This window comes from Channa argus, chromosome 17, assembly GCF_033026475.1.
Source record: "Channa argus isolate prfri chromosome 17, Channa argus male v1.0, whole genome shotgun sequence".
In the NCBI taxonomy this organism is placed as follows: Eukaryota; Metazoa; Chordata; class Actinopteri; order Anabantiformes; family Channidae; genus Channa; species Channa argus.
In genome coordinates this window covers 20218697-20235553 of record NC_090213.1, presented here as the reverse complement: position 1 = coordinate 20235553, position 16857 = coordinate 20218697, and the positions used below count along the sequence as shown (strand labels likewise).

General features: G+C 40.2%; 1 protein-coding gene across 2 annotated transcripts in view; it reads left to right on the top strand.

The window, feature by feature from the left end:
* Nucleotides 1–4699: 4699 nt before the first annotated feature.
* The window catches only part of kcnk10a (potassium channel, subfamily K, member 10a), an 80117-nt gene continuing 67959 nt past the window's right edge, over nt 4700–16857 (top strand). Inside the window, exons 1-2 of one of the 2 annotated variants that reach the window (XM_067482121.1) lie at nt 4700–5410; nt 7761–8143. In XM_067482121.1, coding sequence (XP_067338222.1) covers nt 7808–8143 — 336 coding nt within the window. In that variant the 5' untranslated portion in view covers nt 4700–5410; nt 7761–7807. The remainder of the gene's footprint in view (nt 5411–7760; nt 8144–16857) is intronic. The other variant, XM_067482120.1, reaches the window with a different exon arrangement.

Here is a 16857-nt window from a genome sequence, read left to right as displayed (position 1 = left end):
CCGTCCTCCAGTCCCTTATTCAGAGTTTTTGATTGAATTTTCTGATTTTCTATCTGATTCAGTGCTTAGTACAGATAAAGTCATTATAGAGGGTGACTAACATTTATGTAGATGCTGACAGTAACTGCCTGAGCACTGCGTTTAATTCATTATTAGATTCAATTGGTTTTTCCCAAAATGTAAATAAACCCACTCACTGTTTTAGTCACACCTTGTTGTTACGTATGGAATTGAAGCGGATAATTTAACCATATTTCCTCACAACTCTCTTCTGTCTGACCATTTTTTAATAACATTTGAATTTACAATAACAGACTATATAGCAGTTAGGGCAAAATTCCACTATAGCAGATGCTTAAGTGAAAAAGCTGTCAACAAATTTAAAGAAATGATTCTTTCATCATTTGCTTCACCATTTGTCAATACAATGGAAAGTAGCCACCTTAATGTTACTCCTGCACAAGTAGATTATCTTGTTGACAACAGCCTCACTACGTACAATACTCGTGTTGCCCCTCTGAAAAAGAAGGCAGTAAACCAGCAGAGGTGATCTCCATGGTATAGTTCACAAACACGCAACTTAAAACAGGAAACACGAAAGTTAGAAAGGAAGTGACGTTCCAGAAAGTTAGAAGAATGTCATTTAACCTGGAAAAGTAGTTTAAAAATGTACAAAAAAGCTCTGTGATGCCAGAACAACATATTATTCATCATTAATAGAAGAAAACAAGAACAACCCCCGGTTTCTGTTCAGCACTGTAGATTAGATTAGATTAGATTCAACTTTATTGTCATTACACATGTACAAGTACAAAGCAACGAAATGCAGTTTAGGTCTAACCAATAGCAGCAATAGTGCAATAGCAGCAAAAGCAGGATATCTAGTTATTGTATAAATAAATAAGTTAGTATTGTAAGCAGAAATGTACATAAGTAGAAATTTAAGGAAAATGGATATATACTGTGGTGAGCTATAAACAGAAGTAAGAATATAACAATAATAATAAATAAGGCTATGGTGGGCAGTAGTTTTTTTTTTTTTTTTTTTTTTTTTTTTACAGTGACTGTAAATGAACAGTTTGTGGTAACATAACATAAACGTTATGTGTAAATAGTCCAGTAGTGCAAATGACATTGGGAAGGGGGGGGGTTATGATGGGGGGGCCAGTACATGAGGGGCAGAGGGATCAGCGGGGTGCAGAGTTCAGTAAAGAGACAGCTCTAGGGAAAAAGCTGTTCTTCAGTCTGCTAGTCCTGGTTTTGAGACACCTGAAGCGCCTGCCGGAGGGCAAGAGAGTGATCAGTCTATGGGCGGGATGAGAGGAGTCCTTATAGATGTTGTGAGCTCAACGCAGGCAGCGTTTCCTCTGGACGTCCTCCATGGCTGGAAGAGTAGTCCCTGTGATGCGCTGGGCGGTTTTCACCACCCGCTGCAGTGCCTTGCGCTCTGCAACAGTGCAGGTCCCATACCAGACTGTGACACAGTTGGTCAGGATACTTTCTATTGCACAGCGATAGAAGTTCACCAGAATGTCTGAGGACAGCCGATTCTTCTTTAGTGTCCTCAAGAAAAGGAGGCGCTGGTGGGCCTTCTTAACTAGACTGGAGGTGTTTATAGTCCAGGACAGGTCCTCAGATATGTGGATCCCTAGAAACTTGAAACTGGAGACGCGCTCATCAGCCGTTCCAGGCTGACTAAGAGCCATAGTTCCGTTGAGCCTACTATTCCCTTAACTCTGAGCAGCAATGACTTCATGACTTTCTTTATGAATAAAATTGTAGCTATTAGAGAAAAAATTCACCAGATCCTCCCCCCAAAAATTACAGATAGATCTTCATGTACAGCAGTGCTAGAGTCATCGATAAGGCCCAAATCCCTGTTAGACTGCTTTTTAACCATAGATCTCTCTGAGCTAACTTCAATTATTACCTCATCTAAACCAACAACCTGTCTGCTAGACCCTATTCCAACTAAGCTGCTCAAGGAAGCTTTACCCTTAATAGATACATTCATATTGGATATCATAAATCTATCTTTAGAAACAGGCTATGTACCACAGGCCTATAAGGTAGCTGTAATTAAACCACTACTTAAAAACCCTGTCTTGACCCAGGTGTTTTAGCCAATTACAGACCAATATCTAAACTCCCTTTTTTTTCTAAAATAATTGAAAAAGTAGTTGCAAAACAATTATGTGATCACCTTCATAGGAATAATTTGTATGAACACTTTCAGTCAGGATTTAGAGTTCATCATAGTACAGAAACAGCACTGGTAAAAGTCACCAACGATCTTCTCATGGCCTCAGATAATGGACTAGTCTCTATACTTGTTCTGTTAGATCTTAGTGTTGCATTCGATACCATTGATCACATGGAAAAAGTTCTCCATGCACACAAATGTGAGCTATGGCTATAGCCACAAGGCTCTTTTTACTTTAATGTCTCCTTTAGGCAACATGATTAGAAAACATTCCAATTTCCATTGCTATGCTGAGGATAACCAGCTATATCTATCTATTGAACCAGATCAAAAAAAATCAGTTAATCCAGCTTCATGGCAAAAATGACAATATCTGGTCTTACAAACCTCAAGTGTAATCAGTAAAGAAGGTTCAACATCCAGGATGTGTTTTAGGGGTTTATTATCTTGCAAGAGAGATGTACATCGACAGAGTTTGAAGTCTCCCTTCAATGCAGTTCTAAACTTCATACATTACACATTAGTTTTATAACCTTCTGTTGCTGGGCAGAACGTTTTCCACCCTAAAGCTACTGCTCCCAACCCTTTTCTCCTTTTCATCACTTTGACAAGCGCCTGTGAGCATGAAGTGACTTTGGGTCACTACAGTCTGCTGTTAGACAATAATTGACCTTGGAGCAGTTCTGCAAAAACTTCAAGACAAAACATATATATGAGACAAAGTTTGAACAACATTTTAAACATCCTTCAAAGTATACTGAGTACAGGTTGCCATTATAACTACGTAAAATGCTAAGAGTAAAATGTAATAATTTAATCATACTTGATTAACTCTTCCCCTGGACACCCTCCCAAGTTTCCCTCAACTATGAAAGGGCTACCCTAACTTCATGACCATAGTTCAAAGGGAGAAAAGCCAGTGGAGGCTTGGTACACGCCCCAGTATGCAAAGAGAAGTTATGGCAGCCTCTATCATTGACAAATTTGCGCAGTATCTGTTTAAGAGTCTGATTGAAGTTTTCTGTCAAACCAACTGTTTAAGGATGGTAAGGAGTTGTTCGCAAACTCTTACCAAGCAGTTGATAACCCTGTATGAGCAAAAAGGACATAAAGTTAGTGCCTTGGTCAGTTAATATCTCACAGTTGCAGAGTTCTTTTTCTAGAGTTCCTACACTAGAAAAAAACTGAACCAGACAGAAAGCAACAGCCTTTCCTTTGGTTGACTTTAAGAGGAAGACTTCTGGATATTCGGTAGCATAGTCAGTAATCAAAAGCATGTAGTGATTTCCATCTTTACACCTTTCCACTGGACCGACAATGCCCATGCCCAAGCGTTCAAAAATGGTAAACGGTAAATGTTCTGCACTTATATAGAGCTCTTCTACCTATTGGCAATCAAAGTGCTTTACACTGATTCCTATTCACCCATTCGCACTCACAATTACACACACAATCATACACCGATGGGGGAGCTGCTATGCAGCTGGCCAACACTTGTTGGGACTAACGAAGTTGGGATTCAGTCTCTTGCTCAAGGACACTTCGACATGTGACCGGAGGACCCGGGGAATGTACCAACAACTGCAAAATTGGTGGACAACCGCTCTATCTTCCTGCCCCACAGTCGCCCCAAAAAGGGTGGAGATGATGGGGAGAGGACGGAGGGGGGCTCTGGAGGGGGTCTTAGATTAAGTTATCTGACACAGAGGGCAACTCTTGCAAAATTGAGCACCACAGCATGCATGCCAGCCCAATGAAAAATTTGTTTAATATGTGCTGTAGTTTTGTGTTTTCTTAAGTGGCCAGCCCAGGGAATAGAATGACCCAAGGTAAGTACAGCCTTTCTGTCGCAACCCTCCCATTTTATCTGGGCTTGGGACCAACATCAAGCTGGCCTGGTGGGATGGTATTCGAGCCTGGGGCTTCTTCTTTTCTTTGGACCAGTGGTGTTTTATGTTCGTTGTTAAATACATATATATCGTGCTATTTTAAAGATTGTTCTACTAATATCACAGACCATCATATATTAGCAATATCAACAGGTCATTGTATTTCCTACTGGATTTTCCCCATGATATGAAATACTGAAATAACAAAGCAAATAACCAATTACTTATTAGTTTATTATTATTCATTTATTATTAGATTCATCCATTTATACGTCTAGATGGCAGAAAATTAAACATTCTGACAGAATAAAAAAAAACATTATAAACCATTAAGTGAAATAAGAAAATTATGGCTTTGGAGTTTATGATGCAGCATCTTTAGGGTAAAAGCAGGTGCTTGCATTATGCCGGTTTGTACCTTCCTGTACTCGTAATCAGAGAAAAAATATTTCATATTTGTGTAATTTCTTTCACGTTTTGCAGCTCAAGTTTTACAACTTTGTTATTGTCTAGTACAGACAACCAGCACCACAGGTCTTTAGTTACAAAAACCATAATATGGCCTCTTTGACTGAAGACCTTGACTTAGTCCACAGGGTGGTGCTGCCTCACAACTTAGAGGCGTTCATGTTTGGGTACTAAGACACCTAGGACATTCACATGGCCATCAGTAACAAATATAAATTATTAATTATTTGAATACTTAATGTTCTGATTTTCTCTTAAATAGCTGAGGTTTTGCTCGCTGTTTACATTTCATTAACTTTACACCTTTTCTATCCCCCCTTCTTTCCCATTGTTTCCTCGCTCCTCTTTCCACTCGAGCTGATCAGCCTCTTAACGCGCAGAAAAACCGTGGCGTGGAGAACCAATCATTCACAAGAAACAGCTTTGAGTCGGAGAGAAGAGGATCCTACGAACGTCAATTGAAGATCCGCTGTTCCTCTGCACCCTGACTTAAAAACTAAACGCGAGATTTATTTAATGGGTTATCGCTTCCCACTGTGCGCATCCATTATAAGGCTTACACAATGCAGGACAGAGCGATGAAGACCGTTGTACGTAAGGAGAGGAGTCGCATCATACCGTCCTGTCAACCACTAAATAAAAAACACCCACCGCGGGCGATGTGCTTTTATCCCTTGTCGTTCTCCATCCGTTCTTGGTTAACGTCAACGAAATCGACCGACAGGACCACGAAATATTGAAGACATTTGCTTTCCTCAACAGCGGCATCAATAGCGAGATCCTCAAGATGAAATTTCCGACTGAAAATCCAACAAAGTCAGGAAACATGAACCCTCCACCAGGTTGGACTGTAAATAAGTATTTCCTATTAGTCAGTATGTCATGCGGAAAAATAGTCTATGGTTTTATAAAGATTGTGGTAAAACTGGATAGGACGATTATTCTAATAATTCGTGTTAGGAAATGATATGAAAAGGCTGCATGCTTTCAAACTGTTCGTATAGCTTTTTACCTGGTGTATGGCTACTGATTTGGTTTTTACCAGGCACCTCCAGCAGGCTTGCCAATAAAACTGAAGGCTGAACAGGAATTGACTGTGCAGGGAAATTATGTAGCCTACAAGAAATGCTGCGTGCTAAAAGATACTATGGGGATTTTTTTTGTAGCCGCGTATTTACCATTGGGTCTCGAAACACAAGGGCATGTGTTGATACTGGACAAATGAGACAGAGGGAGGGAATCACTAGATTTGTATATGGCCCACAACGAGACTTTTCAGTAAAATTAAAACCATAAACTTAATTGTGATGCAATAAAGGGATGCACACAGGGTCTTCCACTGGAGATTCCCTCGAATCCCTTAGGTATGCCTCATCTTCCCACGGCCTCACCATCTGCATGTTTACTGCTTATTTATGTAGATATTTATAATGCTCTTGCGATAGGACTGCATTTTGTCATTTTCTAACCCCCACACCTTTTTAAATGCCGTTTATTATCGCAACTGCATACTGTATACGAAAAGAAGGTGGATTTGTGTAGGTTACACATTGTGGCTGTTTCGTTACATAAATCAAACCAGTCATACCTGTATTCAGTGTGAGTAGCAGAGGGTCACGTTTCATCATCCTTCTATTACAATCGATTATTTAGTGAATTTATGAATTGAAATTGATGGGCTGTCCCCATTTGCGTTAATCATTAATCACACTGGAGTCAAACCGCAATGTGGTGATAGAATAATAAGCAGCATATTGAGACAAGGTGTAATATTTAGCAGAGTGTTATTTTTTTTCTATATTAACACTAAACACTTACAGTAAGGTATATCATAAGGTCATTTTTCTTGCCTGTCCTATTGCATTCATTCTTTTCTTGCGATCCTATACAGCTTGTTTCCCCTCTCTGCCAATTACAGTTTCCTGCAAGAGGAGATTCATGAACTGCATCAGCAAATGTAATTTACTGAGGCAGATTGTGAGGTGTTCTTTGAAGCTCTGGAAAATATAGTAAGCAGAGCTTGACCTAAGGTTTTGAGCTCATTTTTTGTTTCAGTTTTATTTAACTATAATAAAATTAATCAAGGTATGTAGCTGTTAGTAAAGATGAAATGATATGAACTTAAAGTATTGAGAGCAAAATTCAAATTTTTTCACATTTTTTTCTAGTTCTGGGTATTTTTCAAGCCAGATTCTAGGTCACACTATTATACATATGTGGGAATTTTAAAAAACACATATCATTATCCTCCTGTAAATAATTTATTCATTATTATCTTTCTCTAGCTGACAACTTAATATTTAATAAGTAACAAGTTAGAAGTTGTGTGTGTACCTTGCTGGGCTGTTGCTAACTTTCGCTGATGCTGGAACTAGTGACTAGTAACTTTATTTGATCCTACATAAGCCATCGGTCCAATGTGCAGCTTTAACCTAAAATAAATTGGTTGCTTTTTGTTTCGGTGTAATACGCTGTACACAATATCTGTAAATGCACACATGATACAACTGTTTTTACAGGCTAAGTAGATATGTGCCTATTAAAACGATGTGCCAGTGTTAAACGGTTGTCCCTTCTCCAAATGTAAGGTTAGACACTAAAATAACAAAACTTACAGCAGGGAAATAAATCAGCACCAAAACCTAATCTGGTGTTTGTGCTTTATAACTGTTCAGGAAATTTTTGCTTTTATTTGAAGGTCATATAGTTGTGTTCAGGGTTTTTTCACCCCTCATCTTTTTCTTTCCAGCCATGGAAAATTTATGAGCAGACTCATTGGTTGGGCAGCCAGCCCTCTGGTGTTTAGCTAAGATTTAAAAAACATCACGGTGACGAAAGACACAGACATCCCTCCTTTCACTAAAACAGGCTAATGCAAGTTGTTTGGGGAAATGGATACTAGAGGTGGAATGGAATGTATATTATGATAATTTCTTTATTCTAAAATTGACTAATTTAATTAATTTTAACTCTGTTGATCACGTTATGGTTTATTTATGGTTAAGATTTATTTCCTCTTAATATTATTTTCTAGTTAAAGGCAGTAGCAGACATTTTGAAATTAAACTAATTAATGTTGCCAGTGTTAACATGCAAGGTAATTCTTACTGTTAATACAGTTGATACTGTTATTAATCAGTAGGAAATATCTCTTTATCATGCAGATATTGCAACACACAGTTTCATTCTTTTTGTTTCAGTGGCAGTCCAGACAAACCTGGTGCCCCCAAAGAAGGTTCAGTCAGGCATGCTTCAGTCGAGCCTGGTTCATGCCAGTGTGGCCACCATGCAGAACCCGATGGGCTGTGCTTTGCCGCGGCTCTCTGTTTCCTCCCGCCCCAGCATGGTGGCCAGCATGGAGGCAGTGGCCGATGGCTCAGCCCCCTTCACCATGATGAAGTTAAAGACAGTGATGGCAGTCTTCGTGGTGGTGGTTGCCTACCTAGTGGCAGGGGGCTTGGTGTTCCAGGCACTGGAGCAGCCCTTTGAAAATAATCAGAAGATCACCATCACTGCAGAGAAGGCAGCCTTCCTGCAGAAACACTCATGTGTTTCTCCAGATGAACTAGAGGTTATTATCAAGGTAAGAGCAGACACTGGTAAATACCCAAGCCTCTCCTCAGCTCTGGATATGGTCCCTGTTGGGGAGTTGGGTCCACTGAAACTTGAGCTTCTTATTGATCTGATGCCATTGAAGCTCCACATACTACACACTCTGCCAGCCACTGCCACATTACCTTTAATGTCAGAAATGCCTGGTCTCCAACCTAGTCCTAACTTGCTTAAAGAAAATGAGAGATTTGGATTTTAGACATGCCATTCCACTCGGTGACATATTGTACTGGCCAAGATTTTTTATTTTTTTTTTTAAAGTTCCTTAAACTGCCCAGAGTTGCCAGCACTTCTTACAACAGTCTGCAGTAAGCGAGCATCAGCGAAGCATGCACAAGGTCTGCTGTCTATAACAACTCACTACTTGCAGCTACTTTATGAGGGCTAGGACACTGTTACAAAGATATTTTATAAAATGAGGTGTACAGTACCCAGTTGTGGAAATAGTTTAAAACTATGATAGAAGTTTGGACAGAAACACTGATATAAATTTATAAGTGATAAAAAGTTTTATTTAGCAATCTCTCTGAAATGGCAGTGTCATAATTTATGATGCATTTACATTCCCTAGTGCACACAACAATGACAAAAGCCTGCTGTCTGAGAACCAGTGTAGCATGACATCCTTCAATAACAATAACTAAAAAGAGATGCATTTCAATAGTTTGGAAGTTTTTCCAGTGCAAGTTCATAGCAAAAGGCTGCAGATGGGACAAACAGCTAAGTAAAGGGATAAATGAGGGCGAGATTACAGAGCGATAATGCCTCTTTTTTTATTCCAAAATTCTCCAAGGTTATACTGATAATTTAACTAAGACAAAATGCTTTTTATAAGTGGTTTGTATATGTCTAAATAAAGTACAGTAAAGTAAAGTAAAGCACATAACAACTGACTTCAACAAGTTCAACAAGTTTTAACAAGTTCAACAAGATACAAAGTAGCTAAAGAACTGAAAGTAACAATTGAGGGAGTCCCTCAGTGAAAACCTCCATGTGCCACAAAATAGACACTTGTGCAAAATCCAAATAGCGCAGCGATATTTAAATAAACGAGAGACCAGTCAGAGATAATAACTCCAAAACAAAAGTCACTTACTGCTGAGGCTGAAGTGTTGAGCAGACTTTCCCGTGGGAGTGTCACAGATTCCAGGGAAAAATAAACAGAAGCTTCAAAAATAGGTATGGTCGTCCAAAAACAAGCAGGTAAAAAACTCGGAAAAAGTAACTCGGGGAGGAGACAAGAACACAGGCAGAAAAAAAACAGACAATGATACACAGGAGAACAGAAATGCAATCTGGTAGAGAAAAGCAGGTAAGAAGAGGATATAAAGAGAACCGCACAGGTAAGGAGAGTTGTCGCTAATTAGGCAAAGCTGGGAGAGAAAGTGAGACCACAGATAGGCATTAACACTCTGAAAGTACCCTCGCCACTCTCTCAGTACGTATTCTCCTCCTTTGTTTATTCCCTGTATCCACGTCATCACTTACCTCTCCTTTCTTCTCTAGATCCACATCACATCACCTATTGCACCTAGTTTCCTCTGCAGTGTGAAGCCACTTCCCTTATTAATTTAATAAACTGGCCTTCCACTCACTTGCCGCCTTTTTGGGTCCAATAATTCTGACAGCATGTTTCCTGTCCACCGTGGATCATGCAGATGCGAGGGAGTGTTAGAGCAGGGTAGAGGGTGCCCTTTCACAGCATGACACCAATCTGGCCAAGATCCAAGTTGTGATTCAGTCCATATCCCAGTTGCTTAATATTGTGTTGTCAGCCCCTCCTCTTCCTCCTCCTCCTCTTCATCCTGTAGTTGCATCCCCTGACCTAAGGACCTTAGATTGCAGATTACACCTGGAATGAGCTGGCACTGGTGGAGAGGTTTTCTCAGTGTCTATCTGAATCTAAAAAGGAATAATCAGCTTCCCCAGAACTTCCTGATTCTCTGAATTCCCTGATTCTCTTCCACCTAACCTTACTATGCCACCATGTGGCTGGCTTTATTCACTCTCTAGTCCTGAGCAAGCAGCTATGAAAAAAATATATATCAATGAGTAACTGGCAGCCTGTCTTATTTGCCCCTCATCATCTGTTGGCAAAAGGATAAGGGTCCTCGACTCTGCATTGACTACTACGGACTCAATAAGATTACTGTCCATAATTATTATTCCCTTCCACTCATTTCCTCCGTTTGAGCTCCTGCAGGGCACTATGGTGTTTTCTATGTTAGACCTGAGGAATGCTCATCACCTTGTCCGCATTTGGGAAGGGGACGAGTGGGAAACAGTGTTTAATACCCTGGTTGGTCACTTTCAATACTGTGTCATGTCTTTAATCCTTGAATGTTTTCCAGAACTTGGTCAATGTTGTTTTGGGAGACATGTTTAACAAGTTTGTTTTCGTCTACTTAGGAGATTCTGATCTTTTCCCCCTCTGACACTAAGCACATTACGCATGTGAGAAAGGTTCGTAGTAGGTTATAACATAACCACTTTTTTGTCAAAGCAAAAAAAATCACTGTATGTCTCCTTTCTGGGGTTTCTCATCCATCTCCCCAGGGAGTATGGAAATTAAATTGCCAGTATTTATCGCCAGTAAATTGACCCCAGTGACCCCCTACTCAAAAATGCGTTCTCTATCCTCACCCTCCTGGATCTCTTCAGACATTTGTTAGTGGAGGTGGATGTCTCTGATGTTGGTGTACAACATCACAACATAAGAAAATGACCAAAAGATCCAAGCTCAAGATAACATTCCGTTTCTTCTTACCTGTCCTGATGGTCTTTTGTTTGTTCCAGGCCAGTTTAGATCAAGGGTTTTAAAACGGTGTCATTGGACTTTTCTTCCCCAGTCCCAGCGTAACACGGTCGTGATTACAGTCGTGGACAGATTCTCTAATATAATTAATTTCATTTCTCTTATGTCAAAACTGTAATGAGTTACGATCCATGTGATCGCACACTAGGTCACCAGAAACAACATGTTTGATATGGAACAAGTAGGGTGAATTCTGAGTGATCTGAGGAGTTGTAACCTTACGTCTACGGGGTTGATGATCTTGGTGATGGGGAAATGCCAATCATTTACCATAAAACGGGTAGCCAGCTTTCCACTCTCAACCATGAGGGGAATGTCTCCTGTGGAGAACCATACTTGCTGATCCACCCAGAAGACTCCCTTTCACCAAACTGGAATAGTGGTGGTTGATACCTATAAACTACTTTAAAAGAAAGAGAGCTCTGTGGCAGACGACGGCAAAGAGTTTTGGGCATATTCGATCCAGATAACATTCTGGTACCTGGAGAATGGTTCCCTGAGAGCAAAAGGATTCAGAGACCGACCTCCAGATCCTGATTCAGCCTCTCGGTCTGACAGTTTGACTGTGGGTGATTGACAGTTAAACCAAGCAGTCTTAAAAACTCTCTCCAAAATCTGGATGCAAGCTGGGGGCCCCAATCGAAGGCGACGTCCATGTATACAAAAAATGTGAGTGACCAGTAATTTAACAAATTATTTTGCAGTGGGTCGCACAGGAAACCAAATTTTGTGCTAACTTTTACAGGCGAGGTTTTGGAAAACTACCAGAGCACTGGTCAAGCCAAAGGGTATGTGTGAATACCAAATATGACCAGCTGTGTTAAATGCTGTCTTCTACTGGTCCCCCCTCCTGACCAGGTGGTATGCATTTATAAGATCTAGTTTGGAAAACACAGTAGAGCCCTGCAGAAGCTTGATAACAGATGAGATGAGGGGAAGTAGATAACTGTTGCGCTCAGTGATCTGATTCAATCCCCAGTAATCCATGGCTGGTGCCCCATCTCTCTTGCCCACAAAGAAGAACCTCACACCCTGGGAAGAGGAAAGGGGTTGATCCCAGCCACAAGTGATTTACTGATGCATTTCAGTATTTGACACAATTTCAGTATTTTTGTTACGGAAAAGCTCTATGGCCATGTGGAAGGCAAGGTGGAAGGGAAATCAGATTACTCTGCTGCAGACCTTTTTGCTCTTTAGGCAAACTACCATGAGGGCTTTCAGCTAGTCCAACACTAGTAGTTCAAAGGAGTCCATGAAAACAGGGGAGTGTAGGTGGGCCCTAGAGGAATGGATACAATGGTAAGAGGGGACTGAACACCATATTCCTCACAGAAAAGGTGACAGAAAAGCTATTTTTCAACTAAAGCACAGTTTGTTGTTGCCTTGATTTCTTTTATCAATGAATTTTGGACCTTCCTGTACAGTTGTCTATCCCCGCTTCTATAAAATTCCTCTTTTGTCCTGCGAAGCTGTTAGAGTTTACCTGTGAACCATGGCTCATTGTTGCTGTATGTGCAAAAGGTCTTGGTTGGCACACACATCCTCACAAAAACTGACAAATTATGTCACATTATCAGTCAGTTCATCCAGGTTTTCACCTTCACAGCAGACTTGCAGCTGCTGTTTTACCGCTCTCGTCCATCTCTTCACAGTTTTATTGCTGAGGTATATGCCTCCTTGCAGTAAGTATAAAGTAAATCAATTTTTTTATTGTCTCTGGTGTGGCATGACCCATACAGGGTGAATATGGGCAGAGTGGAAGATGAAGGGAAATGATTAAACTCTCCAGAGATTATGAGGAAGGCATCCGGACTCTGTGTCTGCAGTTTGTTATCAATGGACTGCAAAACTTCTCAAACTGATTTATTGTCAGCTGAGGGAGGAATATACGTAGCTATCGTATAACGTGTGAGAATTCCCTCAGCAGATAGCAGTTAGCATGAGACCATACTGACAGCTTAATGTCTTTAGAGATCTGCTCTTTAACAGTAATGTGGCTAGAGTTACACCCCATATTATTTAAATATACACAAAGCACTGGCCTCGGTTCCCCAGGTGTCTCCTTCTTAGATTGCGAGGAATGTCAGCCTTTCCCGGATTAGCGAAGTATTTAAATAAATAAATATATAAATAAATAAATATTGGGAGAAAGTGTTCAAACATAAATGAGAGCTGAATCTTTGCATTAACTACAGGCATTACAGATTCTCCAGAAGTATAGCACGAAGTGTTTATATCCTTGAGATTGTTATTTCAGGGATCCTGCACTCTGCCCACACCCTATAATTGCTTTCAGCCTGGCCCTCTTCCTTCTGCATTTAGGGCTGGAACATTCCACATTTCTGATAGTTATTGCAATTTGGTTTTCAAATTTGTATGACTTAAATTTGGCTCTTAGAATTCATAATATACGCAAGTAGGATTTTAAACCTTAGCAAACGTCAAAATTAATGTAATGCATCAGACCGTTGTCTGTACTGTATGTCGCTTTTATTTTAATGTTGCGTTGATTCATCAGTTCCTTTTTTCCACATTAAAAATTAAAAGGCACTTAGCTATCCCAGCTAACAGTTGACAAGAGACAATGTACAACCTTTACAGGTCACAAGTCTATCAGAGAGTAGAGACAGAGATAAGCATACATAGTCAATCAGAAATATATGTAGTGTCAAAATCCATCTGGCCTCCATATTTTAGCACTTTTACACACCTGGAGACCATCACAGACAGAGGGAGAACATGCAAACACATAAGACAGGTCTGTAAAATAAAAAGGTGAGATTGCTGGATTGATTTGCCAAAAGCTCATACACTACAATGAATATTTGTTGTATGTTGAAAAAAATTTTCAAGGCCTAAGTCATAACCTGCTCCCTGACAGGCCTGTATGTTGAAATTTATTTTTAAATTTCAGTTGCAGTTCAGTTCAGTTGGCTGCTTCATCTGCTGTTTGTACAGTATTCACCGGTCCATAGAGCACAGCACAAACAGAACAGTGGAAGAAAGGAGGGGGAGGCTGTGGACAACTTGGATCTCTAGGTGGTGTCTGCAGGTTGGACTGTAGCTGTAGCAGGCAAGAGGTTTTTACTGCTCATATGGTCCAGGCTGTTACCTGCTCCTCTCTGTCTAATAAATGCAAATGTCCTCTCCTCAGTCACTTCTGTAAACTAAACTTTTACAGACTGGCATGACATCGAGCTAATATTAGCTTTAGACAGTAGCTAACACCACTAAATACACCAAAGATATGCTAATGCTGCTAGCATATTAACGCGCTAATTAGCATTATAACCCATCACCCATCATGTTACATGCAAGGGCTAATGCTTGTGCAAAAATCATTTTCTTAATGAATTAATAATCCAACAATCCAAACAAAAGTCACTTACTACAAGGCTGGGCTAAAATCAGAGCAGGCAATCTGATGCGAAACAGGCGATGTAAAACAAACAAACAGGCGATAAAGTTAATTCTGAGGGTTCTGAGGCCAGACGAGATAACACAGGCCCCCACTTGTGTTATTACAGGGAGCACGGGAAAAAACTTTGGGAGGTCACAAGTAGACAGGTTTTAACTTGTCTCTCACAATCCTGTGGTGTTTCTGCCAGTAAACAAAATAAAGATAATGTGTCAGATTGTGATTCCATCTGAGTTTGTAAACAGACTAAAAAAGTATCCACAAATTGAACTAATGTACTACAACATGATGGATCCTAGTGTGAGAGATTTACAGACACTGCCACTGCAAAAAAAAAGACATCAAGAAAAGCCCTCTAGCATTTGTGTCCATGGATAGCATTTATCATTGAAAGTGAAAACAAACCAGAACTGTGAATCATGATGGACAGAAATGCTACAGTGTGCATTTGCTAATTCAATAACAGAGAACCAACAAGACCTATGTCCAGAGTAACCAATTCAATTCAATTCAACTTTATTTATATAGCGCCAATTCATAGCAAAGTTATCTCAGGGCACTTTACAGAATAAAGTCAAGATTATAAAGATGTATACAGAGAACCCAACAATTCCCCCTGGAGCAAGCCATAGGCAACAGTGGAGAGGAAAAACTCCCTTTAACGGAAGAAACCTCCAGCAGAACCAGGCTCAGGGTGGACGGCCATCTGCTTTTACTGGTTGGGGTGAGTGGAAAATGAAGAGAGAAAAGAACAGAGGAACAACAGGTTAATGTCGTGACAAAAACTGTAAGGAACGTTAAGAGGCAAAAGGCAACTTACAAGTGAATAGTTATGGTGAATCTAATCCACAAAATGGAAAATCATTTTGAGATTTCTCTCACAGTTAACACCACTGTTTGACTTGATCACCAACCTGAAGCCCCGACTGCCCAATTTGTTGTGGCTGGCTCTTGATAGAGCCTTTAGCAATAACCTGCTGATAGAACATTAACCGAGCAGTTTGAAGCTTCTTTACCTAATTGCTGTCAAAGTCAACCTTGTTCCTTTTACCATGTAAAATGTGTGTTCATACAGTCACCAAAGTCTTGTTTCCAGTCTTCGCATTAATCCATGACTTGGCTTCTCAAACTAGAATGAAGACCATTCACCAGGGCAGTCTTTAGCAGATGGCTGTTGGCAGCATTATCTGGAGTGATGCCTGAGTAAGCTGCAAAAGCCCTTTCCATATGGGTATGATAGTTATTACCTGACTCACCTTCTTTCTGCTTGGTTTTGTGAATCACAGGCCAGCAGACTCTTAAGGAGGAAGGCAACCCGCACAGCATCATACAGGTGTTTAATGCTTGCGATTCCACTGGTTCAGTCATAAACCAGTTAGCAGGTTGGATGTTGGTCCATCCTAGCTTGGAGACACATTGTGCCAAAGTAGAACATCTTAAACCATGCTTTCTCTCTATTTGTCTGGCATATATTAAACAGGGCCTGTAAGAGAGTCAGATAATTTCTTTAATTTCCACATTTTGTTCCCTGTGTTTTTCACTCTCTGTGAATGGTGCTTAAACTTTCAATTGGCTTATCAATCACTTCTCTTCAAATCTAATTATATGTTTGGAAGGGTCACTCCCACACATTTGGACAAACATTTAACTTGCCACAGACAAGTTTCTAACTCTCACAGCCTCTTCACCTGTGTTCCACTGGGCTCTGTTCTTGGTCCACTTCTCTTTTTCTAGCTATACTACATCGTTGTTAGTTGTTATCACCACCTCACTTGGCTTTTCCTATCATGTGCTGATGACATGATGACAAATAGCTTTTCTTTTTCTTTCCACCGGTTAATTCCACTTTCTGCCTATCTGTGACATGTCTCCTTGAATGAGAGAAAAAAAAAAACATCTTCAGCTAAAACTCTCCAAGACATGAGTTGTAGTCTTTCCAGCCAGGTCTATAAGACTACACATCGTCATCAGTGATTGTCCCCACTAAGTCTGCCAGAAATCAGGGGGTCATCAATGACTACCAACTGAGCTTTACTGACAGCATCTACTGTCTCTATGGTAACCAGATTCACCATGTACATCATATGAAAGACTGCATTTCCTGTTGACGGGGCTACCAGCTGCACAATCAACCCCCTCAATTCAACTGCACCTGCCTAAATGAACTCCCTCATTCAGGTCTACAATCCCTCCCGCCCACTGTGGTCTGCCCAAAAAAAAAAAAAAAAAAATCTGTGGTCACTTCACCTAACAGCAAATTTTCCCAAGAAAACTCTTTTTCTAAGTGATCCCACAATGGTGAAATGAGCTACCAAACCTGCACGTTCAGCAGCCTCACTCATATACAGTATTTAAAAAACTATTAAAGACAGCTTTCTTCTACAACTTCTTATGCATTGTTTATTGACATCTGTAATATGACAACATATTAATACAATGTCCAACTACATAT